Source organism: Neoarius graeffei, chromosome 20, assembly GCF_027579695.1.
Source record: "Neoarius graeffei isolate fNeoGra1 chromosome 20, fNeoGra1.pri, whole genome shotgun sequence".
NCBI lineage: Eukaryota > Metazoa > Chordata > Actinopteri > Siluriformes > Ariidae > Neoarius > Neoarius graeffei.
In genome coordinates, this window is record NC_083588.1 from 9,158,781 (window position 1) to 9,185,501 (window position 26,721).

The 26,721-nt window shown below is 44.0% G+C and overlaps 2 gene segments (V, D, J or C); both read right to left on the reverse strand.

The window, feature by feature from the left end:
* Nucleotides 1-7,590: 7,590 nt before the first annotated feature.
* Nucleotides 7,591-8,079, reverse strand: LOC132869001 (immunoglobulin heavy variable 3-7-like). The segment is given in 2 exon segments: nt 7,591-7,925; nt 8,028-8,079. Coding segments are annotated over 2 exon segments (387 nt in total).
* Nucleotides 8,080-9,860: 1,781 nt separating this feature from the next.
* Nucleotides 9,861-16,190, reverse strand: LOC132869002 (Ig heavy chain V region PJ14-like). The segment is given in 3 exon segments: nt 9,861-9,899; nt 15,741-16,063; nt 16,151-16,190. Coding segments are annotated over 3 exon segments (402 nt in total).
* Nucleotides 16,191-26,721: the final 10,531 nt, after the last annotated feature.

A 26,721-nucleotide genomic window follows, 5' to 3' on the forward strand; every position in this document is an offset into this window, starting at 1 on the left:
ATTGTACAAACAACTAAAAAGGAGGCAAAAAAGTATTTCAGAAGATCTGCTTGTTCAATCCCCATGAAGAAAAATATGTTTTAAATAAATACAGCACTGTTGCTCTTGATGACTTGCAACCACGTGATCAAAATGTGCTACGTCATGAGCGTCCACCATGATGGTGGATATACAAAGGAACTCGGATGGCAGCCGCTGAAAACATGTCTGTAAACAATGCTGAATTTTCTCAGTATTACCACAATTTGAACGGTCGAGCACAGATTCGATACAAAGAGAAGATAGATATGTGTGGTTTTTACCCATATTATTGAAAAAAGTCAAACTTTTCTGAAGATAAGACGCTTCTCCCGACCATCCAGTACCCAGATATCGCATTCTATCCGGTTTGGCTGCCAAAGAATCAAGTCAGACCTTGGACGAAACAAAGCCCATTTTCTGAGTGGGTGCCCAGTCTGGATTGTTTCTATCATATAATTTTGCTGGCGCTCCGAGAAGCGAAATGGTAATACACATGTTAAAATTATAACAACGACCAAGTGAACCACGACAAGCGAATGCTCATTTTATAGCAAAATTCAAGCAACACAAAATGAAATTCTTCCAAGATATTATTGAGAAAGTTTTTGAGTCTCACCTGAGATAAAATCATTCCTGCAAACACGAGCTGTTTTGGTTTTAGCCTCCTTTAGATCAGCCCTGCTGATGTTGTTCAGCCGTGCTCGTCTCCTTTCTGTACTAAGCCTCAGAGTTTCCTCGCCCTCTTTCCGAATCACAGATGGAATTCTAAAAAATCGGAACATGCCACGGTCACGAGTACTGTTGTGACCACCACCATATCCAGCACAAAAATATGACAAAGCTAAAAGAGATTTGCGCACGCGCAACGATGTTTTGTATGGAATGTCGCTTGACCCCGCATTTGTATATCCACCAATATGGCCAACATCCAGGTTTCTATTTTGCCTTGACATCACTTGCAAGTCAAGGATTCGATTCGGGACTGAACCGATCCAGTGTCGATATCAGGTGCCGATACTGACAAAAATTCACTCATCGGATATTGGACTAATGTTACCGATCTACATACTGATCCAGATTCTATTGTCGAAAGTATGCAGTACATCTCAAGCATGCAATTCTGTGCTTCAAAACATCTGGGTCAGTGTTCTACGGACAGACAAGATCAAGTATTTGGCAGAAACCCATAAAGGACAAAGAGCCACTGCACATCAACCTCAAAACCTCATTTTAAGTGTGAAGCATGGTGGTGGTAGCATCAAGGTTTCGGGCTGTTTTGCTGCTTTTCGGTTTGGAGACCAGTGACAAGAGAATAGCGCTGTGGTGGCCAGTCACCTACTTAATCAGATACTAACCTAATTTAGATGGTTAGTGGTAGTCAAAATTATTGCTGAGAACCGGATGTTTTGTCAGGCAGGATGGTCAACAATTCCTCTTTACCATTCCATAAATCTCAACAGGAAACTTTTCATCAGGGTGTTTCCTGCAAAAGGAGGTTCTACATACTTGTTTCAGCCTGGACAGCTTCATATGAAGATGGGACAGTATGGGTTGATAGCGTTGGCTGAACGAACCATTACCATATCCAAAAATGTGGAGAATCAGGAAGGAATTATTGAGTTAATGCTAAGTTACAGTTTTTACACCTTATTTGAAATGCAAATTTTCCTGTGGAAAGCCCTTATTTGTAGTTTCTAATCTTTTCTTACCCCAGCTGTAATTATCAGAGCATGAAGCCACACACACACACACACACACACGAAAACCAAGAACTGAACTTTTCTGCTTTGTTAAACAAATGTCCACTGTGCAAACAATGAGCTGAAGAGATTAAACACTAATATGACATTTGTGTTCAAATCTTCATTCATTTCATGTTGATGTATATTTCTTCAATCTCCAAAAGGAGGGAAGATTGCAAGAGAAAGTAATTTTCTCTTCGTACAATACTTCTGAGCTGTTTTTTCTGAAGAAAAAAAAATGAGACAACACAAACTCGTGATATTAATTTGAAATGAAATTGCAGTCGAACACAATTTTGTCACAAACCTGGTTATGAGTATTTTTAAAGCCAGCAGTCCAAAATCCATCATTATGATTATGAATCACTGCTACCACAACGGTTTATATTTCCAAATTATATAACTATAACTGTATTAATATCATAGAACGTTGGTGTTACAACAGCAATTTGTCATCGTTTTTTTTAATTGATTCAAGTGTTGTGGAATGAACACAAAAGTTCGTCCCTCTTGTCAGATATATTATTGTTGGCATAAACAGCTCCCTTACCACTTTTTTTTCTTTTGAAGTTAATAAGACAAAAGCTACAAGGGTCAATCTGCTTCAAATCACCCAATGACCTAAACCCCAAGTCTCTAGATTTACATGAAATTTGGGGTACATGTCAGATTTGACCCATAAAGTCCACATGTAAAATTTTAGGTCCATGCGACCAACGGTTTTGGAGATAGGGGGCGTCGTTTTTTCACGATTTTCGCGAAAAAAGGGCGTGGCTGCCAACATAAAAGGGGTCATAACTCCTGAACTAGCAGCCCGATTGAGACAAATGAGGTATCATTGGAAAGCTGAGAGCCCAAAGAATCCAAATATGTCCTTATTTGCAACATTTGGAGCATTTTAGGGGTGATGACCCTTTGACCTATATTTTGACCTTGAAATTGACAAAAAAGGTCACGTGACAGGCGGGCCAGACAAGGTTGATTTTGTACCCTAGTAAGTTACCTACAATATATCCAAAAATTGGAGATGTATTCTTTTTTGTTTTGGAGTAATCAAAAGTTGAAATTCATGCATCCTGAGCACTTCAGTGAATAAGTCAAAATAATTGGCTTCAAGATATACACAATATGCATGGTATGTATACATGTTAGTTTTCCACCAACATTCAAACTTTGGACTCCCTTGAAAGGAAGTGGTAGCCCCACATTTTCATGAAGAACATGCTCAAGAAGTTAAAACAAAAGAAACCATTCTCATCTTTCTCTTACTTTTACAGTCTAGGAATGAGTGAAGCATGTAAGTAAATCATGAATGAAAGACTTGTGCTCAAGCACCTTTGAAGACTTCAAAAGAGATTTTTAAGTCGACTGTTATTAATCTAAGTTGCTGATTGTTTTAAAAACAAACTCTATATTGGGTCTGATGCATGCACATGCATGTTTTGGCCTACAAGGCTTACTCATATGTTGTGTACATGTACTCGATCGGTCACCGTGATCACCTGAAAATTGCAAAACTGTGTGCTGACTGGGCAGCGGATGAGGAAACCTTGTAGACTACTGGATTCAGAATGACATTGGACAAGACTATGCATTTGAAGTAAAGAAGTTCATCCATTAACTAAAGCTCAGACTCTGTGATGGTCAAAACAGTTAGAGTGGAGGCCCATATGTACTTAAGTTTTGACATTATGTGCGTTTCTAATGACTTATTCACTGAAGTGCTCAGGATGCATGAATTTCAACTTTTGATTACTCCAAAACAAAAAAGAATACATCTCAGATTTTTGGATATATTGTAGGTAACTTACTAGGGTACAAAATCAACCTTGTCTGGCCCTCCTGTCACGTGACCTTTTTTGTCAATTTCAAGGTCAAAATATAGGTCAAAGGGTCATCACCCCTGAAATGCTCCAAATGTTGCAAATAAGGGCATATTTGGATTCCTTTGGCTCTCAGCTTTCCAATGATACCTCATTTGTCTCAATCGGGCTGCTAGTTCAGGAGTTATGACCCCTGTTATGTTGGCAGCCACGCCCTTTTTTTGCGAAAATCGCGAAAAAACGGCGCCCCCTATCTCCAAAACCGTTGGTCGCATGAACCTAAAATTTTACATGTGGACTTTGTGGGTCAAACACAACTTGTACCCCAAATTTCATGCAAATCTAGAGACTTGGGGTTTAGATTCTTTTTTTTTTTTGGGTGATTTGGTACAGAATGACACACAGCTTGTTATAACCTCTTATGAGAGAGGGAGAGAGAGAGAGAGAGAGAGAGAGAGAGACTGTTGGCACCCTCTGCTAGCTGTGTGTTTAATTGCCATTTGTATTTAATTTTCCACTCACCAGCCACATGTTAAAGCAGTCAGACCAGATGGTATCCCGATTGAGGCTTGGAGATGTTTGGGTGAGACGGCTGTGGAGTTCCACATGAGATTGTTTAATAAGATCCTAGAGAATGAGAAAATGCCAAATGAATGGAGAAAGAGTGTGCTAGTCCCAATATACAAGAATAAGGGAGATGTACAGAGCTGCAGTAATTACAGAGGAATGAAATTGATAAGCCACACCATGAAGCGATGGGAAATGGTATTGGAGGCGAGATTGAGAAGAGAGGTAGCAATCTGTGAACAGCAGTACGGGTTTATGCCAAGGAAGAGCACGTCAGATGCAATTTTTGCTTTAAGAATGTTAATGGAGAAATACAGGGAAGGCCAGAGAAAGCTACATTGTTTGTAGACCTGGAGAAGGCATACGATAGAGTGCCAAGAGATGAGTTATGGTATTGTATGAGAAAGAGTGGAGTGAATGAGAAGTATATGAGAGTGGTGCAAGACATGTACAACCCCGATGCCAAAAAAGTTGGAACAAAGTACAAATTGTAAATAAAAATGGAATGCAATGATGTGGAAGTTTCAAAATTCCATATTTTATTCAGAATAGAATATAGATGACATATTAAATGTTTAAACTGAAAAAATCTCATCTCATTATCTCTAGCCGCTTTATCCCTTTCTACAGGGTCGCAGGCAAGCTGGAACCTATCCCAGCTGACTACAGGCAAAAGGTGGGGTACACCCTGGACAAGTCGCCAGGTCATCACAGGGCTGACACAGACACAGACAACCATTCACATTCACACCTACGGTCAATTTAGAGTCACCAGTTAACCTAACCTGCATGTCTTTGGACTGTGGGGGAAACCGGAGCACCCGGAGGAAACCCACGTGGACACAGGGAAAACATGCAAACTCCGCACAGAAAGGCCCTCACTGGCCATGGGGCTCGAACCCAGACCTTCTTGCTGTAAGGCGACAGCGGTAACCACTACACCACCATGCCACCCTAAACTGAGAAAATGTATCATTTAAAGAGAAAAATTAGGTGATTTTAATTTTCATGACAACAACACATCTCAAAAAAGTTGGGACAAGGCCATGTTTACCACTGTGAGACTTCCCCTTTTCTCTTTACAACAGTCTGTAAATGTCTGGGGACTGAGGAGACAAGTTGCTCAAGTTTAGGGATAGGAATGTTAACCCATTCTTGTCTAATGTAGGATTCTAGTTGCTCAACTGTCTTAGATCTTTTTTGTCGTATCTTCCGTTTTATGATGCGCCAAATGTTTTCTATGGGTGAAAGATCTGGACTGCAGCCTGGCCAGTTCAGCACCCGGACCCTTCTTCTACGCAGCCATGATGCTGTAATTGATGCAGTATGTGGTTTGGCATTGTCATGTTGGAAAATGCAAGGTCTTCCCTGAAAGAGACGTCATCTGGATGGGAGCGTATGTTACTCTAGAACCTGCATATACCTTTCAGCATTGATGGTGTCTTTCCAGATGTATAAGCTGCCCATGCCACACGCACTAATGCAACCCCATACCATCAGAGATGCAGGCTTCTGAACTGAGCGCTGATAACAACTTGGGTCGTCCTTCTCCTCTTTAGTCTGAATGACATGGCGTCCCTGATTTCCATAAAGAACTTCACATTTTGATTCGTCTGACCACTTTGCCACAGTCCATTTTAAATGAGCCTTGGCCCAGAGAGACATCTGTGCTTCTGGATCGTGTTTAGATATGGCTTCTCCTTGAACTATAGAGTTTTAGCTGGCAATGGCGGATGGCACGGTGAATTGTGTTCACAGATAATGTTCTCTGGAAATATTCCTGAGCCCATTTTGTGATTTCCAATACAGAAGCATGCCTGTATGTGATGCAGTGCCATCTAAGGGCCCAAAGATCATGGGCACTCAGTATGGTTTTCCGGCCTTGACCCTTACGCACAGAGATTCTTCCAGATTCTCTGAATCTTTTGATGATATTATGCACTGTAGATGATGATATGTTCAAACTCTTTGCAATTTTACACTGTCGAACTCCTTTCTGATATTGCTGCACTATTTGTCGGTGCAGAATTAGGGGGATTGGTGATCCTCTTCCCATCTTTACTTCTGAGAGTCGCTGCCACTCCAAGATGCTCTTTTTATACCCAGTCATGTTAATGACCTATTGCCATTTGACCTAATGAGTTGCAATTTGGTCCTCCAGCGGTTCCTTTTTTGTACCTTTAACTTTTCCAGCCTCTTATTGCCCCTGTCCCAACTTTTTTGAGATGTGTTGCTGTCATGAAATTTCAAATGAGCCAATATTTGGCATGAAATTTCAAAATGTCTAACTTTCAACATTTGATATGTTGTCTATGTTCTATTGTGAATACAATATCAGTTTTTGAGATTTGTAAATTATTGCATTCCGTTTTTATTTACAATATGTACTTTGTCCTAACTTTTTTGGAATTGGGATTGTATGAGAACAGTGAAACAGCAGTGAGCAGTTGGAACAACTGAATGGTTCAAGGTGAAGGTGGGACTCCATCAAGGATCTGCTTTGAGTCCTTTTTTGTTTGCCATCGTGATGGATAGCTTGACGGACAAAGTGAGGCAAGAGTCACCATGGAACATGACGTTTGCGGATGATATTGTGATATGTGGTGAAAGTAGAAAGGAGGTTGAGTTGGGTTTGGAGAGATGGAGGTATGCATTGGAACGAAGAGGAATGAAGGTGAGCAGTAGCAAAACAGAATACATGTGCATCAAAGAGAATGGGGATGAGTGGAGTGAAGATGCAAGGAGTAGATGTAAAGAAAGTTGGTGAATTCAAGTACCTGGGGTCGACTGTGCAGGAAAATGGGGGCTTCAATAGTGAGATGAGAAAGAGAGTGCAGACAGGGTGGAGCAGCTGGAGAAGGATTTTGGGAGTCATTTCTAATAGGAAAGTCCCAGCAAAAGTGAAAGGTAAGATGTAGAAGATAGTCGTGAGATCAGCTGTAATGTATGGATTGGAGACAGTACCTTTAACGAAGAGACAGGAGGCAAAGTTGGAGGTGGTGGAGTTGAGGATGTGAAGGTTTGCGATGGGAGTGACAAGATTGGACAGGATAAGGAACAAACACATCAGAGGGACAGCACATGTGGAGAGCATGGGAATTAAGCTCAGAGACATGAGACTGAGATGGTATGGGCACATTCTGAGAAGAGATGTAGAGCATGTGGGAAGGAGAATGTTGAGGACGGAGCTGCCAGGCAAACGAAAACGAGGAAGGCCAAAGAGGAGAAACATGGATGTGGTGAGAGAGGACATGAAAGTGGCAGGTGTGGTAGAGAAGGATGCAGAAGAAAGGGAGCAATGGAGACTAAAGATCCGCTGTGGCGACCCCTAATCGGGAGCAGCCAAAAGAAGAAGAAGAAGAAGACCTCCATGAATACACTGCTGATGGAAGTGCGAGATTGTCATGTGACTACAGCAAAAATGTTTGTTTGTTTTTTTACTGCTGTCTTAGGAGAAGTATCACTGTGTGTCGAGCGCAGTAATACTCGACAGTGTCTTCTGTCCTCACGCTGTTCATGTGCAGATACACCTGCTTCTTACTGTTGTCTCTGGAGATGGTGAAGCGGCCATTAACTGCACTGGAGAAAAACTTCCTGTCACTATCATCCTCGATAGTTGCAACAAATTCCAGCCCTTTTCCAGGAGCCTGTCTGATCCAAGCCATCCATGAGCTCCCAAAGTCAAATCCAGAAGCTGTGCAGGTCAGGTTATGAGACTGATCAGGTTTGATGATCACTGAATCAGACTCAATCAGTGTCTGACTGCAGGAATCTGAAATACAAGAACACACAAAAACAGGTGTTACAGTTAAAATGAAAGAAATAAAGAAGGGAAAAGATGTTATATTTTAATTGTGAAATCGATGAGACTAACATTGAATGAACATTGCGAGAGCAAAGTAACTCAAAACTCTGCCTCGTCCCATCTCAAAGAATTCAAATGATTCCTGTTGCTGTAAATGAACATAAACTGCTGGTATGTTGTTGAGCTGAATGTATCGGCATAAATGGTTCAAACGCAGGATTTCATTTGCATGTCACGCCCACTGGAGACATAAAGAGTCACAGAGGAACAGCCATGAAGATAAAAAGTTGACTGTAAAACTCCAGCTGTGTTTCCTGCTGTCAAGTCCATAACTGCTCTTTACTCATTAGATCTCATATGTCTTTTAGTGCATCACTGTGTATCACTGTAACACCCAGAAGAACATGAAATTTTCTGATCACTGATCATCACTGAACAACACAAACTTTACAGATTTAATTTTTCAGCTGTGTCTCTCATCCAGTTTATCCGAGAGAAACTGATTGTAGTTCCAGAAATAATTCAGCTCACAAATCATCACTGACTCATTCAGTCAGGAGCTCACGCCAATCCTTGCCTGTTGTTAAAGCTTTGTCAGGTCTATAATATGAAGATCCACGGGCTGATTTTGCATGTGCCGAGGATGAGAGCGATGACACATTTTACAGTTTGTCAGTTCAGTTTAGTCATTGTTTTTAATAATTGGTGAACATGCAAGTGAGCTTCAAAGTTCTTGTAATTTAGTAATTTCCTTCACTTTAGAGATGGTTGTTAATTATTCATGAACATATTTGATAGAATGAAGAAATGTTTTGAGTCACTGTTTATTTCAGTGTTTATAATATACATGTTGAAAGTGTCTGAATTAATATGTTGAGTGTTGCTGTTGTTATTGAGACGATGTCTCTGCTCCTAATTCTGAGAGATAATACTTGTGTCTTTTCTCATTTCAGAAAAAAAAAAAAAATCAAGTTTCATGAGTTTAACCTCAGGAGAAGTGAGATACTGCCCTCTATAGGTGCAGAAACATTTACACATTTATTTTCACTCTTCATGAAATATTCTGTCAAATGAATGAAACGTTCAATCTGACGAATATTGAAAGAATATAATTTGAATACAGTTCTTTGATTAAAACTTCATTCCAGTGAAATTTATTTTAAAACATGGGGAGGAGATTCATCTGATGGAGAATGTGTGACTTTTCATGGAACAGAAACCTCTTTATTAAATACTATAATTTTCAATCAAATATGAAAGTATCAGTGAAACAGGATTGATAAGTTTTGTATCTTGTGGACATTCTGTTATACTGTAAACTGTATGAGGTGTTTTTGTACAGGGATGTTGTTGATTTGTCTCACTGTGGATAACGAGCGCAGTAATACACAGCTGTGTCTTCAGTCTGAAAGTTTTGCCCGTGTAAAATCACAGTGTTGCTGGAAGCCTCAGCTGAGAAACGGATCTTGCTCTTAAGTGAATCTTTGCTGCCAGTATTACTGGAGCTGCAGTACCAGCCGATCCATTCCATCGCGTGTCCTGATGCCTGTCGTATCCAGTTAGTACAGGAACTTGTGGCTGAGTATCCAGTGATCTTACAGGGGACTGAAAATGATTCTCCAGGCTTACCCACCATGACTGCAGGCTGAACCAGTTCAATACATTTAATTCCTGTGAACAACAAACAATTATTCAGGTGCCTTCTTTCTAAAGGAAATATGTCCACAATTATCTGTTTCTCTCCAAAATTCTCCACATACTTACCAGATGCAGCTGTTAACAGCAGGAGTAGAAATGTTGAGACCATGGTTTGAGTGGAACCTGAACCTGGAACCTCACTTCTCTTGAGTGCACCTCAAATATTTTATAGGGGGTTTGATTTGCATGACAGTGTTGAAGCTTTCATAAAGGCACAGCAGGCTTAAAGACATGAGGCATTTCCTGCAAATGGAAAAACACGTACACATTCACAAAATATAAGAGTTCCTGATGATATACTGACTAATTCACCAAACAGTGTGGATTCTGCAGCCTGGTTTAATGAGACACTGCTATAATCGATCTGTAAGGTCTTAGCTTCATAACAATGTTATAGTTAGAGTTTATGACTTTAATGTAAATCCCAGGAGAACATGTTCTCATATTTATTCCACTCTCTCAGTCCTTTGAAGCTCAGCATGTTGGGTAGATGTTGTGTGAATAGAGAAAGAGCGCCCCTCACAGGCCATAAAGCTGAAAGAAAAACATCATGTTCAGACATTTCTAATGTGGCTGCAGGATAAATATACAGGAGAAACTACAAGACCAAAGGTGCAGGAAACTTTCTAAGTTTGACTGTTTGTCAAAAAAGGAAAATAATTTTCACTTCTATTGGTGAGAAGCAGCTGCATTATTTTTCTCTGGCTGTTCAATAGCTTCTTGATGGCAGAGAATAGATTTATGGATGATTTACTCGACCTTCCTTTTTCTCCAGAATGCCTTTGGAGGAGAAACTAAAAGTCAGTGGACTAATGACACATTTTCTGATCAAATACAAATTACACAAAAGGACAGACAACAAAACTGCACTTTTAGTGTTTTGTTGTAATAATTTACTCCACATTATTCCCCTTACAGAAAAAACACATGAACTTCACATGTGATTTCTCACATGTGAAATATGTGGAAAATGTGTTTTGCACATGGGAAACATGTTATTTGCACTTGGGAAACGTGGTTTTGGCCCAATTTTATGTGAATCACATGTGGGAATGTTTTACACATGTGGTAACATGTTTTCCACATGTGCTCTACATGGTAACACGTTACAAAATCTGATACCATGTATTCCACATGTGGTAACATGTGATCACTTGTGAAATACATGGGAAATTCATGTGTTTTTTCTGTAAGGGTCGGATGATGCCATGGTTCTAAAAATAGCACAAACTATTCAAACTTAGTTTCTTGCAATGGAAAGAAAATTATGACTGAGAGGGTGTGGCAGCGGGGGCGTGGTCAAGCCCCAGTTTGTGACTGGAGGGTGAGGCCGGGGAAGGTCAGTGGCAAAATGATCACACCTGTGTCAAATTACTGGTCCGTATATATATATATATATATATATATATATATATATATATATATATATATATATATATATATATATATATGTGTGTGTGTGTCTTTCAGTGTCAGCTGAGGGCTGATGTGGAGGGAGAAAGTGCCTCCCTGTGTGCTGTGTTTGGATGTGAAATCAGCATAAAAGCTGAAAAGCTGAAATAAAAATTGCCCTGCAGTGAACCCGCCTGTCCCAGTGCTTCAATGTTTCACCACCCAAAAAAAAAAAAAGTGTTACAGATGGTTTGCAGAGCTATAAGCACCGTGTTCATGATTGAAGTGAAACTCACCGGATGAAGCTGCCAGCAGCAGCAAAAATGGAAGGAACATCGTTGAACTAAAAGCAGTGCTAAATTCTCCAGAACCCACAGTGACCGAGGCTGATATTTCTCTATCTGTAGTTGGAAGGGGGGGGAATTTGGCAGAAACATTTGCATATTGTGATGCTGATCCATTCAAAACAGCCTGCTGGTTTCTGTCCTAGACAGGTTTTAATCATCAGGATGAAAAATGTTCTTTGGTGCTGAATTTGGTTTGTTTTTATGAAAGACTGAATGTAAGAATGATGATTATTCTCAATGCTTGAGGACATTGGGATCATGAGAATGGAAAAATTCTACTTTTCTTCAAAGTCATGATAAAATGCTCTCACACTTTCTCACACATGATACACAAACTCTGATTTGCTGGGGTGATTATTCTTATTTAATGATCTAACAGTAGAACAAGTTCTTGACAGAGATGTGATTATAATAGCGTGTATAAATGTGCAGCAGTGTTAGAGCTGTAGCACTGTGGTTTCTACGCCACAAAAGAATAAAAAAAATTAACATGAAACTCTGTTGTAATTTGTGGGATTATTTATTTTTTAGTTCGATGTGGATGGATAAGTTTCGTCTCTTGTGGTCATTCTGTTATACTGTATGCTGTCTGAGGTGTTTTTGTACAGGGATGTTGTTGATTTGTCTCACTGTGTGGATAATGAGCGCAGTAATACACAGCTGTGTCTTTACTCTGCATGTTCTGTCCCCGTAAGGTCACAGTGTTACTGGAAGTGTCTAGAGAAATGACAGATTTGTCTTTCAGTGAATCTTTCTGTAGCCCTGTCTAGATTAAAAAAAACATCTAAAAAGATAAATAAGTAATAAGTAAGTTCTGTTTATAAGTTAATTTCATTAAAATGCATGTCTTTGTGATTGAGATAATTACATAAAATCCATGTCAGTTCATATTTCATACAAAAGGTTAAAAATAACTATGGTTGATGATATTACATGTGAGAATTATATGTTAATAAGCAATGTTGTTTATTACAGTGTATAGGCATCTGATGTACTCATTTTGTAACATATCCTTATTCTACCTGTCAGTTTGCTCAGTTTCCATAGTTATGAAAACCTCTCATCCAATCAAACAGGCTAAGGGGGTGGGACATCCGGGACGTACAGGGAACAGCAACAGAGAGAGACTGGATACACGAGCGGGAAAAACGCATGCGATGTAGCGTGTGCTATCGTGCCGAGTATTGCCTTCATTTCCAGTGTTAAATGCAGAGTTTACCAGAGGAACAGGGCATACTAAGGTGTACTGAAGGTAAATGTTTATGGAAGTTGTGGTAAATACGGACTGTTTTACTACTGTTTGTGATGATGAATGCTAAACGTGATGAGCATCTAGCTCGTGCTAACATGCTAGTAGCAGTGGTGTAGTGGAGATTTTTAAAGTGGGGGTACGCGATTCGTGACGTCATCGATTTGATATCATGTCAGAAGCGGTAGCCTTTGTTTGGTCGCCTATGTTTGGTATGAATGATTTGTATAAATGTTACATTCTTTTAACAACACAAGAGGGCACAAGAAGACACTTTTTTCAGACATTTTTATGTGTGCAATTTTCATTCGTGTTTGTCAGTACAGCCCAACTGTTATGGCGAAAAGCCACGGTTTATTTTGTCTCCAATAAATATGCCGAAATGGCTAAAGAGGAACAAATTCGCCTTCTCCTTCCGAATGCATCGTTGTAGACAGCACCACTCTGCTGCTGGAACCCAACATAAACCTTGCATAGGTTTAACATGGACTATCAGGCGTGAAGCCAAAATATTGGAAATTATGATACACAAACACCTTTGTTCATGTTCAATTCATGTTCATTTGAGCCGAGCTGCATTCGGAATTCGATATTTTTACTAGCCTACTTACTGCCGTGGCAACAGCTACAGCATGTGTCCAGAAGTTCAAAAATAGTCACGTCACTTACTCACATCGCATACAAACAAGCAATGGGCTGAAATTTATTATAAAAGGCACCAATTGAATAAATCAAGCATTTAGTCTGGCGCGATTGAGGCACCTGCATATACAAAATACATGACATGCAGCCATTAAAATGGCGGAGTCAACCGTTTACATAATTCTAATATCTCGGCTGCATTTAGAATGCATTCTACTTTGCGTCGCTACATTTTACGTAACGTTCGATGGGGGGGCATTGATGATGAGCACAAAGGCACGTGTCACTTACTGTAGAGCGTATAAACTCAGGCCATTGAATGACAGTTTTTTTTTTTTAATCTCACCTCGGGAGAAGTGGGTGGACGGCGTACCCCCGTGTACCACGCCCACTACACCCCTGGCTAGTAGTGATTTTACACACATTTGAATGTAGTAGCCTAACGTTACTCTATGTGTTTAATGTGTGTACTGAAGTATGCTATGTGAACTCGGAAGGAGCTCGCGGAATTGCACAGAGACTATGAATATGAGTGATTTAGAGCCGTGTGTATATGCTCGCCAGGGAATCCAGAACAGGACACACATCCTGGACCTTTTTTTTTGTTTACCTTCAACGGCGAGTGGCGGCTAGTGGCAGCGGGTGTGACCAGTCAGCAGTCCCCGGGTTTTTCTTTCCTCTCTCCCTCCTCATTCATTCACAACATTCATCCCCATTCCTGACAAGCAGCATACAAACTGACTGAGGCCAGACTGTGAGTACAAACAGTTACAAATATACCGGATCGACTCACTGCATTTTATTTCGCTTGTTTAAGTGAAGTGGTCACCCAGTTTAAGACCTCACCGCTCACAAGCCACGATTCAGGCCTGCACCGTTTTGTTTTTTTGGGTTGTGTGCACACAAGGGTTTATGTTAAATGTGAAATAATTTGCTTTGTATTTATGACGTTATTCATATAAAAAAAGACAAGTTAAACTTGGAGGAATTTCTGTTTATTCATCGTAGGATTTTACATTATTTAATTTGAAGTTCTACTAAGTGGAGGCACCAAATAACTTATGCACTTACCTTATTTCTGAAAAGAAGAAAAAAGAGAGTCTTCTCCTTAGTTACATTTTATTAAGGTTAATACGGCACCACACACCAACAAAATTAAGAACCTAGAGCCCACCCTAATAGTTAAGGTGATTCCTCAGTTCATAGGGCAGGGTGCTACATTTCTTTGCAATATCCCCATCCTAATAAATGATATCTCGTCTCATTATCTCTAGCCGCTTTATCCTGTTCTACAGGGTCACAGGCAAGCTGGAGCCTATCCCAGCTGACTACGGGCGAAAGGCGGGGTACACCCTGGACAAGTCGCCAGGTCATCACAGGGCTGACACTTAGACACAGACAACCATTCACACTCACATTCACATCTACGGTCAATTTAGAGTCACCAGTTAACCTAACCTGCATGTCGTTGGACTGTGGGGGAAAACGGAGCACCCAGAGGAAACCCACGCGGACACGAGGAGAACATGCAAACTCCGCACAGAAAGGCCCTCGTCGGCCATGGGGCTTGAACCCAGGACCTTCTTGCTGTGAGGCAAAAGCGCTAACCACTACACTACCGTGCCACCCAATAATAATTATGAGAAAAACAAGCTTTTATATCATTATCAGCCCTGGTCAGACTGCACTCTTGAGAACTGCATGAAGACAGAGATCAATCTCATGTGTATGAAGATCCTATTTTATGTTTTTTAAAGTTTATGATGGCAATGTCAAATCCTGAAGTTTCATTTATCGGTCCAGAAGAGCAGTATGTCACTGAACCCCTCATTCTAATGGTGCTGGTTCTCAACTAATGAGCACAGTTACTTGTTGTCTTGTGGACTCCTGAACACAAATCATTCTGGTGTTGCTCAGAGCATGAATTTAAACAGCTAAATTTGTGAGATTATTTTGTCATTGTGCACTGAATGAAGTGAACATACTTTCCAGGAAACAAGAGGCACAACTTCTGAGCTCCGTCACATCTGTAGATGAAGAGATTTACCTCCAACTGATCAGAGCAGTTTAGAGAACTGGAATATGATCATCATTAAAGCTGTTAAAGCCAAACTTTCAGTGTCCAAAGACAGACATTATCTTAAAATTATAAACTGTGATATTCATATCACCTGGCCTTTGGAGAGTCTGAATGCTGCAGTAACACTTCACCTCATTCACATTAACTATGGATTGGAATGGAATGGATTGACAGATTATTCATGATGGATTAACTGTATATCCAGCTCAGGACAAGAAATAATTTCAGTTGAGGTCAAAGATGAAACATGATGTTGATTTCCCTTTGTCTTTGAAACAGAGAGGGGTCTGAGCCCTGCAAGCTCATTTATACCAGGCGTCCCTGGGGACAAGTGGACTACAGGGAGATGAAAATGAACAGGGATGTTTTTGTACAGGGCTGCAGGGAGTCTGTAGTGCTGTGTGTCTGGCGCAGTAATACACAGCTGTGTCCTCGGTCTGAGAGTTTTGTCCTCTTAAATAAACTGTTCTGCTGGATGTGTCCTGGCTGAAACTGATCTTGCTCTTCACTGTATCTTTGAGATCAGTGCGACCATCATTACACAGATATCCGAGCCATTCCAGAGCCTTCCCAGCAGGTTGTCGTATCCAGTGAATACAATAGCTCGACGCTGAGGTCTTACAAGAGATGGAGAACGACTCTCCAGGTTTCACGAGTGCAGAGGCTGACTGAGTGAGCTCCACAGCACCAACACCACCTGAGAACAACAACAATAAAACATCATCAAATCATTTGCCCAACCAGGTATGAAATCTAAACTCATTCAGCCAAAATGGAGACTTACAGAATGCAGCTGTGAGCAGCAGCAGCACTGATGAGAGCATCGTTGTTTGGGATAAAACTGAAGTGAATTAAACTGTTCAGCTGCTCTCCTCCTCACCACACACACACACACTCACCAACCTCATATAAGAGACATCAGTGAAGGATTTGCATCAAATGCATCACATGACCTTGAAGACTCGGGTTTTAAAACTAAACACTTGCGTATCTCTGTGACCAAGTGATTCAAGTTTCAAGTTTCAAAGTGTCTCAAAGTGTTTATTGTCATATGCACAGTAAGGAACATATCCTCTTGCACAATGAAATTCTTAGTTCGCCGTCCACCAAGAGTGCCAAATTACAACAATAAATACGTGGAAGAAATAATACAACGTAAAGCCAATATAGTGCAAAATAAAAAGCAAAAAACAAAACAGTATTTTACAAAATCAAGGTAATGTAGTGCACAATAGGCAGTATAATACAAAAATAAGGCAATGATAGAACGTAGCAGCAAAAAAGGGCAGTCATGTGCAAACATGGGCAAACAGATGTAAACAGTCAAGAACAGTTTACAGGGAGGTAGTCCCTGGTTATCGACTCCTGTCAGCTGTTCAGGAGTCTGATGGCGGTGGGAAAGAAAGAGTTCTTTAACCTGACCGTCCTGCATTTCACACTTCTGTACCTCCGGGCTGAGGGTAGAAGTGTGAACAGTCCATGCTGGGGGTGGGTGGGGTCTTTGAGGATGGAGGCAGATCTCCTGTGGACTCTGTGGTGGTAAATGTTCTGCAGAGAGGGCAGTGGAGTTCTGGTGATTCTCTCAGCAGTCTTTGCCACTCTCTGCAGGAGTTTGCAGTCCATAGCCGTAGTGCTGCCAGACCACACAGTGAAGCAGTTGGTCAGAATGTTCTCAATTGCGCAGCTGTAGAAGTTGCTCAGGATCTTGGGAGACATACCAAACTTCTCAGCCTCCTCAGAAAGTACAGCCACTGTTGAGCCTTCCTAACCAGCTGTGTGGCGTTAGGTGTCCATGTGAGGTCCTCACTGATGTGAACATCCAGGTATTTGAAGTTGCTCACCCTCTCTACTTCAAGCTCCCGGATGAACAGTGGCAGATGAGGTCTCGTCTCCTTCCTCATGTCCACTATCATCTCCTTCATCTTGTCTATGTTGAGGGTGAGGTTGTTGTCCTCACACCATGACACCAGACTAGCCACCTCCCTCATGTAGGCTGTTTTGTCTCCACCAGTGATGCGTCCTATCGCTACGGTGTCGTCCGCAAACTTCAGGATGATGTTGTCCTTGTGGGAGGCAACACAATCGTGGGTGAATGGGGTGTAGAAGATGGGGCTGAGGGGGCATCCCTATGAGGTGCCAATGTTTGTGGTAATGCTGTCTTTCATTCTATTACCAATTCTGACAGTCTGAGGCCTGCCAGTCAGGAAGTCAAGGAGCCAGTCACTGAGGGTAGGGTGCAAAGCAAGTGTGGACAGTTTTTGGTTGAGTTTGTGGGGGATGACCCTGTTGAAGGCAGAGCTGTAGTCAACAGAGTCTTCTGATGTAGGAGTATTTTTTTTCCAGGTGGGAGAGGATATAATGGAGGGCAGCAGCGATGGCATCTGAGGTGGACCTGTTGGGCCTGTAGGCATACTGCAGGGGGTCCAGTATACTGCTTTGAATGTGGGCCACTTTCTGAAAGCACTTTGAGATGATTGGAGTGAGTGCTATCGGCCTGTAATCATTCAGGCAGGTGGGTGGGCTCTTCTTGGGAAGAGGGACGATGGTTGTGGTCTTGAAGCAGGAGGGAACGGTGCTCTGGCTGAGGGAAAGGTTGAAGATAGCAGTGAAAACATCAGCCAGCTCATTGGCACATACTCTGAGGGACCTCCCAGGGATGTTGTCTGGTCCTGCTGCCTTCCTGGGGTTGATCTTCCTCAGAGCTTTGTGTACCTGGCCTGATGAGACTGTGGGTGGTGGTGGTGGTGGTTTTTTTTTTGGGGGGGGGTTGGTTGCTGCAGGTGTGTGTGCCTCCTCTCTGTGCTGTAGCTGGAGGTCTCAAAGTGGGTTTAGAAAGTGTTGAGGTCATACCGGCAGGCTGTCTGTGGAGCTGATGGTGCTGGTGGTGGTCCTGAAGTCTGTGAAGTGCTGTAGGCCTTGCCACATCCGCCCGGGGTCAGCAGTAGAATAGAAGCGGTCCAACTTCTCTCTGTACTCCCTCTTGGCCGCTGTAATGGCTTTCCTCAGTCCATACTTTGCCGCTTTGTACTCCATTTCATTGCCTGATCTAAATGCAAGAGATCGAGCATGCAGCATGTGTCATACCTGACTGTTTATCCAGGGCTTTTGGTTGGGGAACTTCCTGATCTGTATGGTGGGCATGATGTTGCAGACCCTCACATTTTCAGAACAGCGGCTCTGACAGTAGATTAGGCGACAAGGTTGACAGAACAGCGCTTGTTCTAAGATATTTTCATTTCTAAATAATTTACACAGACACTTATATCATGGATGCTCCACATAAATGTATTTAAAACATGGGGAGGAGATTCATCTGATGGAGAATGTGTGGCTTTTCATGGAACAGAAGCCTCTTTATCAAATACTACAATTTTCAATCAAATATTCAAGGATCAGTGATATAGGCAATAAGGATTAAATACTGAATTTAGAATGATAATTATTATCAATGCTTGAGGATACTGGGATCATCTCATCTCATTATCTCTAGCCGCTTTATCCTTCTACAGGGTCGCAGGCAAGCTGGAGCCTATCCCAGCTGACTATGGGCGAAAGGTGGGGTACACCCTGGACAAGTCACCAGGTCATCACAGGACTGACACATAGACACAGACAACCATTCACACTCACTTTAGAGTCACCAGTTAACCTAACCTGCATGTCTTTGGACTGTGGGGGAAACCAGAGCACCCAGAGGAAACCCACACGGACAGAAGATGCAAACTCCGCACAGAAAGGCCCTCGCCGGCCATGGGGCTCGAACCCGGACCTTCTTGCTGTGAGATGACAGCACTAACCACTACACCACCGTGCCGCCCTACTGGGATCATGATTGTGGAAAAATTCTACTTCTCTTCAAAGTCATGACAAAATGCTCTCACACTCTCTCACACATGATACACAAACTCTGATTGGTTGAGGTGATTATTGTTCCTGAATGATACTACAGAATAACAAGTTCTTGTTCGTGATGTGATTATAATAATGTGCAGAATGTGAAGCAATAATGGAGATGTCACACAGGGGTTTAAAATCTATGCTACAAACTACTTAAAAATAATTTACATGAAACTTGTTGTAATTTGTGGGATTATTTATTTTTTAGTTTGACTCAGATCTACAAGACATTTTCAACAGAAGAATAAGAATAAGCCTTTATTTGTCACATGCACACTCAAGCACAGTGAAATTCATCCTCTGCATTTAACCCATCTGAAGCAGTGAACACACGCGGACACACACTCACAGCAGTGGGCAGCCATAGTACAATGCCCAGGGAGCGGTTAGGTACCTTGCTCAAGGGCACTTCAGCCAAAGGCAACCCCATGAAGACAATCTGTTATACTGGACACTGGATGAGATGTTTTTGTACAGGGATGTTGCTGATTTGTTTCACTGAGGAGAGCGAGCGCAATAATACACAGCTGTGTCTTCAGTCTGCAGATTCTGTCCTCGAATTGTGATTATGTTAGTAGCAGTGTCTCTGGAGATGCTGAACTTAGTTTTTAGCTTCTCATTGGAATACAGAGTCCCACCACTATAGATGTGTCCAATCCACTCCAGACTTTTTCCTGCAGGTTGTCAGATCCAAGATGTACCTTTGCTTGTAACTGAAACCTTGCAGTGGATGGAGAGACTCTGGCCTGGCTGGACTGTCATGGAAGCAGGCTGAGTCAGTTCCTCACCATGCACATCTGTGGAGGAAAACACATGGTGATTTCTCACACAATATATGCTGCACATTTATTGATATTGTCGTATATGAATGAATCTGATAAAGCACTCACAGGAAGCAGCTGCCAGCAGGAGCAGTAGAGATGGAGAGAACATGGTGTGTGTTGTTTGTACTGGGGTCTTCTCTGTTCTCCAAAGTTGTACAGAAACCATCACAGCACATAAATTGAGTGATATCCAGCCCTGATGCTTGTATTTGCTTATCTGCTGATGATGGGAGGAGAACGGATTTAAAATTTATTTAAATCATGAGGAGGAGATTCATCTCAGAGAGAATGTGAGGCTTTTTAATGGAACAAATCTTTTCCATGACAGAAAGGTCTTTCAAAACTTCCATTATTTATAAATCAATAATAGAGGGAATTAAACATTTAGAGAAACTCATAACAAGAATTAGAGACTAAATTTCGGGCAATAATTATTATCTGTCTTTGAGGACATAAATCCCCTTCTGCCCACTTCTGCATTTATTTTTCTTTGCAATATTTTCTCACAAACTCTGTTGGTTATTTTCCCCACAATATAAATGTTAGGACTGGGACTGTTTTGGCCTCTAGAAGCCACTGTTATTTCCATCTTGTCATGTTTGTTTTGGCCTCTAGTTGCCGCCACTGTGTTTTTGTGTTTGTCTTCATTGCCTGTTTCCTGCCCCACCCTGTTCGTTAATTAGTGTGTGTATATATACCCCTCTGTTTGTTCCCTTGTCACGGAGTCTTTTTCCTATGCTATGCCTGTTAGTGCTAGTTCCATGTTCCTTGCCCGTGTCTTTGTGGTTTTTGTACTTTGCTTTCTTTTTGAAACTTTTTGTATTTTGTTTGTACGATTTTTGAGATCTTTTGGGCGTTTGCATTTTTGCCTTTTCTTATTTTTGGACTTTGAACTTTTGGATATTTTTTATTTTCCCTTTATCTTCTGAGCTTTTGGATTACTTTTGTTTTTTTGCCACGGATTGTACATTTTGTAAATAAGCTTTTTGATACTTTTCTACTTCCGCCTCACGCCTCTGCACTTGAGTCATCCCCCTGGTGGTCTAGTGGGGGTTTGCTGGATTATCACACCAGCGAACCAGGTTCGAATCCCAGCAAAACCCTAACAGAAAGTCTATCTGTCTACCCGGCCAACCTTCAGGGAATGATGGCTGCGTTAACATGCCTCGGATCCGCCATGGACACTCATGGACGGACTCTCGCAAGCCAACGTGAGACCCTTGCTCACCACGAGGTACTGCTTCAGCAGATTGGGAAAACCCTGGCACAGCTGACTTCTCTGCCCCCATCTCCTCCGCCTGATTCCGCTCCTGCTCCAGTGCCTCCTGCCATGCTGCCTTCTTCACCTCGCGAACCCAGCCTTCCTGCACCACAGAGGTATGACGGCAAGCACAGTGAGTGTCGAGAGTTCCTTACCCAGTGCCAACTCACCTTTGAGCTTCAGCCTACCACCTACACTACGGATCGCCGCAAGATTGCCTTTGTGATAACCTTGTTAGCTGGTAAGGCGCGGGCCTGGGCCACTGCTATCTGGCAGAGACAGGGACCCGAGTGCTCTGATTTCCAGCTGTTTACTGAGGAGATGCTTCGTGTCTTCGATCAAGCAGACATCAGTAACGACGCAGCCAGAAAGCTCATGTCCATCCGGCAAGGGGGAAGCGTCGCAGACTACCCCATCTCGTTCCAGACGCTCGCAGCAGTAAGTGGATGGAACGAGACTGCCCTGGTGTCAGCCTTCCACCATGGTCTGTCTGACCCCATCAAAGATGGTCTGGCTTCTATCGGATGCCCTAGTGACCTCGAAACACTGATCTCACATTCTACTCGTCTGGATAACAGGATGAGAGAACGCCACCAAGTCCTGAGCCTCCCCGGCCTCCCTGCCTCTACCTGGAGCCCGTCTACCTCCTCCAGTGACTGTCCAGAACCCATGCAAGTGGGTCATACTCGCCTCTCTGCATCTGAGAGGGAGCGCAGAAGGAGGGAAAAGTGCTGCATCTACTGTGGCAAGCCTGGTCACTTCCGAGCATCATGTCCCGAACTCTCAGGAAAAGGACCAGCCCGTCCAGCCGAGGGAGGATTGTGATGGGGCCTACCCTCTCTCCTGAACTTCCTGGCCAAGGAGTTTACATCCCAGTTTCCATCTCCTGGGGTGAGTCCGTCCACTCTTGTCAAGCCTTGTTAGACTCCGGGGCAGCTGGAAACTTTATGGATGTTCACTTTGCCCAAAGTATCAATGTCCCGGCTGCACCTCTTGAAGTCCCACTGTCTGTGTCTGCCCTGGATGGCCAAGCCTTAGGTGATGGAAGAGTCACCCAAGTAACTTCTCCAGTCTTCCTCCAGTCTCAAGGTCACAAGGAAGAAATATCCCTGCACCTGATTCCTTCACCAGAGTTCCCAGTGATTCTAGGCCTTCCTTGGCTTACCCGCCACAACCCTCGCATAGACTAGGTAACAAGCCAGGTTGTGGAATGGGGCCCTGCGTGCCATGCCACTTGTCTGCTCTCTAGCTCTTCTGTGTCTCCTGCCGAGCCCCCTGATCTCACCGAGCTATCTCAAGTTCCCACAGAGTACTGGGATTTGAAGGAGGTATTCAGCAAAAGCAGGGCCACCATTCTTCCTCCGCACTGGGCCTATGACTGTGCCATCGACTTGGTCCCTGGGACTACCCCTCCTCATGGCAGACTGTTTTCCCTCTCTCAGCCAGAACGCAAGGCCATGGAGGAATACCTCAAAGATGCCCTAGTCTCTGGGTTCATTCGACCCTCCACCTCACCTGCTGGTGCCGGCTTCTTCTTTGTCGGCAAGAAGGATGGGGGGGCTCCGACCTTGTATTGACTACAGGGGCCTGAACAAGATCACTGTGTGCAACCGATATCCCCTTCTGCTGATGTCCACAGCATTCGACCTGCTCCAAGGCGCCACCGTCTTCACCAAGTTGGACCTATGGAACGCTTACCACCTCATCCATATCCGACAGGGAGATGAGTGGAAGACTGCCTTTAACACCCCGTCTGGGCACTACGAACACCAGGTGATGCCCTTCGGACTCACCAATGCACCAGCTGTTTTTCAGGCCCTAATCAACGACATCTTGAGGGACATGATTAACCTGTATGTTTTTGTCTACCTCGACGACATCCTTATCTTTTCCAAGACCATGCAGGAGCACCGCCACCATGTCTGCCAGGTTCTCCAGAGGCTGCTACAGAACAATCTGTTCGCCAAGGCCCAGAAATGCGAATTTCATGTTCCCGAGGTCTCCTTTCTGGGTTTTATTGTACGGACAGGCCAACTCCAAATGGACCCAGCCAAGACCCTGGCTGTCCGGGACTGGCCCACTCCCAAGTCCGTCAAAGAGGTTCAGCGGTTCTTAGGATTTGCTAACTTCTACCGCAAGTTTATCAGGAACTTTAGTTCTGTAGCAGCACCCATGTCGGACCTCACCAAAGGGACTGGTGGATCTTATGTCTGGTCTTCTCAGGCGGAAAAGGTGTTCAAAGACCTCAAGCACCGCTTCTGCACGGCACCCATTCTGGTCCTCCTGGACACCTCCCAACCATTCATCGTGGATGTGGACACCTCGGACAGTGGTGTCGGCGCGGTGCTCTCTCAACGTTCGGAAGGAAAGCTGCACCCCTGCGCATACTTTTCCCACCGCCTGAGTCCTGAGGAGTCCCGGTACGATGTGGGGGATCGAGAACTGCTAGCGGTCAAACTGGCCCTTGAGGAGTGGAGGCACTGGCTGGAGGGAGCGCAACATCCATTCCTGGTTTGGACGGACCACAAGAACCTGGAGTACCTCCAGCAAGCCAAGAGACTGAACCCACGACAGGCTAGGTGGGCCCTGTTTTTCAGTCGGTTTGACTTCACCCTATCGTACTGCCCCGGCTCCAAGAACACCAAACCTGATGCACTGTCCAGGCTGTTCTCTGCCACTAACAGGGAGAGTGAAGTCGGGCCTATTATCCCTATGTCCCGGATTGTGGCCCCTGTCCACTGGGGTATTGAGGAGGCCGTCCGACGAGCCCAACGCCAGGACCCTGGTCCTGGGACGGGGCCACCGGGCCTCTTGTATGTCCCACATCAAGCCCGGGCCAAGGTTCTCCAGTGGGGTCACTCTTCCCCTCTCACCGCCCACCCGGGAGCTCGAAGGACCCTGGACTTTTTGAGAAGGCGCTTCTGGTGGCCTAGCATGGAGAAGGAAGTGAGGTCATTCGTCCTTTCCTGCGAAGTGTGCACCAGAAGCAAGAACCCATGACAGCACCCCCAGGGTCTCCTGCATCTTCTGACCATTCCCCGGCGTCCCTGGTCCCACGTGGCAGTCGACTTCATCACGGGTCTCCCCGAGTCACAAGGTAACACTGTCATATTGGTCATAGTTGACAGATTCTCCAAGGCCTGCCGCTTTTTACCACTGTGCAAGCTCCCTTCTGCTCTTGAAACTGCTAAGCTATTATTCACTCATGTCTTCCGAGTCTTTGGTCTCCTGCAGGACATTGTCTCAGACCGAGGGCCCCAGTTCTCCTCCTGAGTGTGGCACAGGTTCTGCAAGGTCATCAGAGCCACTGCCAGCCTCTCCTCTGGGTTTCACCCACAGTCCAATGGCCAGACGGAGAGGCTCAACCAGGACCTGGAAACCACCCTGCGAGGCCTGGCTATGGATAACCCGACATCGTGGAGCACCTGGCTGCCATGGGCAGAGTACGCCCACAACACCCTGCAGTCATTGGCCACCAAGCTGTTGCCATTCCAGTGCCAATTCGGGTTCCAGCCACCTCTGTTCCTGGACCAGGAGGAGGACGCGGGGGTGCCCTCGGTCAACCAATATGTGAGACGGTGTCGCAAGACCTGGAGCAAGGTCAGGAAGACCCTAATCCAGACCTCCAGAACCAACCAGACTCAGGCCAACCGCCATAGAAGACCTGCCCACTCCTTCCGCCCTGGGCAGCGGGTTTGGCTGTCCACCAAGGACCTTCCGCTGCGGGTGGAGAACCACAAGCTTGCTCCTTGCTACATTGGCCCCTTCAAGATGGTGCGCAGGGAGAACCCTGTCGCCTACCGGCTCCAGTTGCCCCGGACTCTGAGGATCAACCCCACATTCCATGTTTCCCTGTTGCGGCCCGTACTGACGTCCACGTATGCCCCTGCCCCTAGGAACCCCCCCACCCCACCCCAGCATCTTCCAGGGTCAGACTGTGTTCACCATGCATCGCCTGCTTGACTCCCGCTGGGTCCGCGGCGGGCTTCAATATCTAGTAGATTGGGAGGGCTATGGCCCTGAGGAACGCTGTTGGGTCCCCGCCCGGGACATTCTAGATAAAGGACTATGCCGGGGCTTCCATTCGGCCCATCCGGATCGCCCTGGGAACGTCAGGAGACGCTCCTGGGGGGGGGGGGGGTCCTGTTAGGACTGGGACTGTTTTGGCCTCTAGAGGCCGCTGTTATTTCCATCTTGTCATGTTTGTTTTGGCCTCTAGAGACCGCCACTGTGTTTTTGTGTTTGTCTTCATTGCCTGTTTTCTGCCCCGCCCTGTTTGTTAATTAGTGTGTGTATATATACCCCTCTGTTTGTTCCCTTGTCACAGAGTCTTTTTCCTATGCTATGCCTGTTAGTGCTAGTTTCCTCTGTTCCATGTTCCTTGCCTGTGTCTTTGTGGCTTTTGTACTTTGCTTTCTTTTTGGACCTTTTTGTATTTTGTTTGTACCATTTTTGAGATCTTCTGAGCGTTTGCATTTTTGCCTTTTCTTTTCTTATTTTTGGACTTTGAACTTTTGGATATTTTTTATTTTCCCTTTATCTTCTGAGCTTTTGGATTACTTTTGTTTTTTGCCATGGATTGTACATTTTGTAAATAAACTTTTTGATACTTTTCTACTTCCGCCTCACGCCTCTGCACTTGAGTCATCCCCCTGGTGGCCTAGTGGGGGTTTGCTGGATTATCACACCAGCGAACCAGGTGCAAAACCCTAACAATAAACACATTAGTTCTTTAAACCACAGTGACCTGAAGAAGGATGAAGCAGAAAACGTGTCACGCAGCATCACATGAGCTCCCAGACACTGCCATGTTTCTGGTCTTTTGTTGCTCCCACAGGTTTCATATCTGACCACATGCTCCTGTGACTTTATTAGAGCTGATTCCCCTCCTGATGCACACCTCAAGTTTGGATTTTTCTCACAACTCTTTTTTTTTTCAGAATGAAACATAATTCCAGCCACATTGTTGGACATCAGTCCTCTTTCAGTCCGATTAAGCCTAGGTCACAATCGGACGTACAATTTTTTGGCCGTGCGATTTTTGGCATTTCCCAAATCGCTGCGTTTTTTTTTTTGTTGTTCATGGAGAAAGACGCACGTTGGCAGTAAGTTTGTCTTGCAACCTGGAAAAAAAACATAAGTGCCCGTAGAGTTTGTTTGACATGACAAAGAACCTCTGCGGCCAGTCTCCGGCTCGAAAATCAGCACATCACACGCGCAACCTCCGTGCGTTTCTTGCATTTTTTGCATGTAGACCGGCCGTAGGAGCACGTACGGCCGGTTGTGACCGAGGCTTTAATCTCTCAGTCAATTTAACCTCAATATGTTGGGCAGATGTTGTCAAAGTAGAGAAAGGGGGCCTCTCAGAAGCAA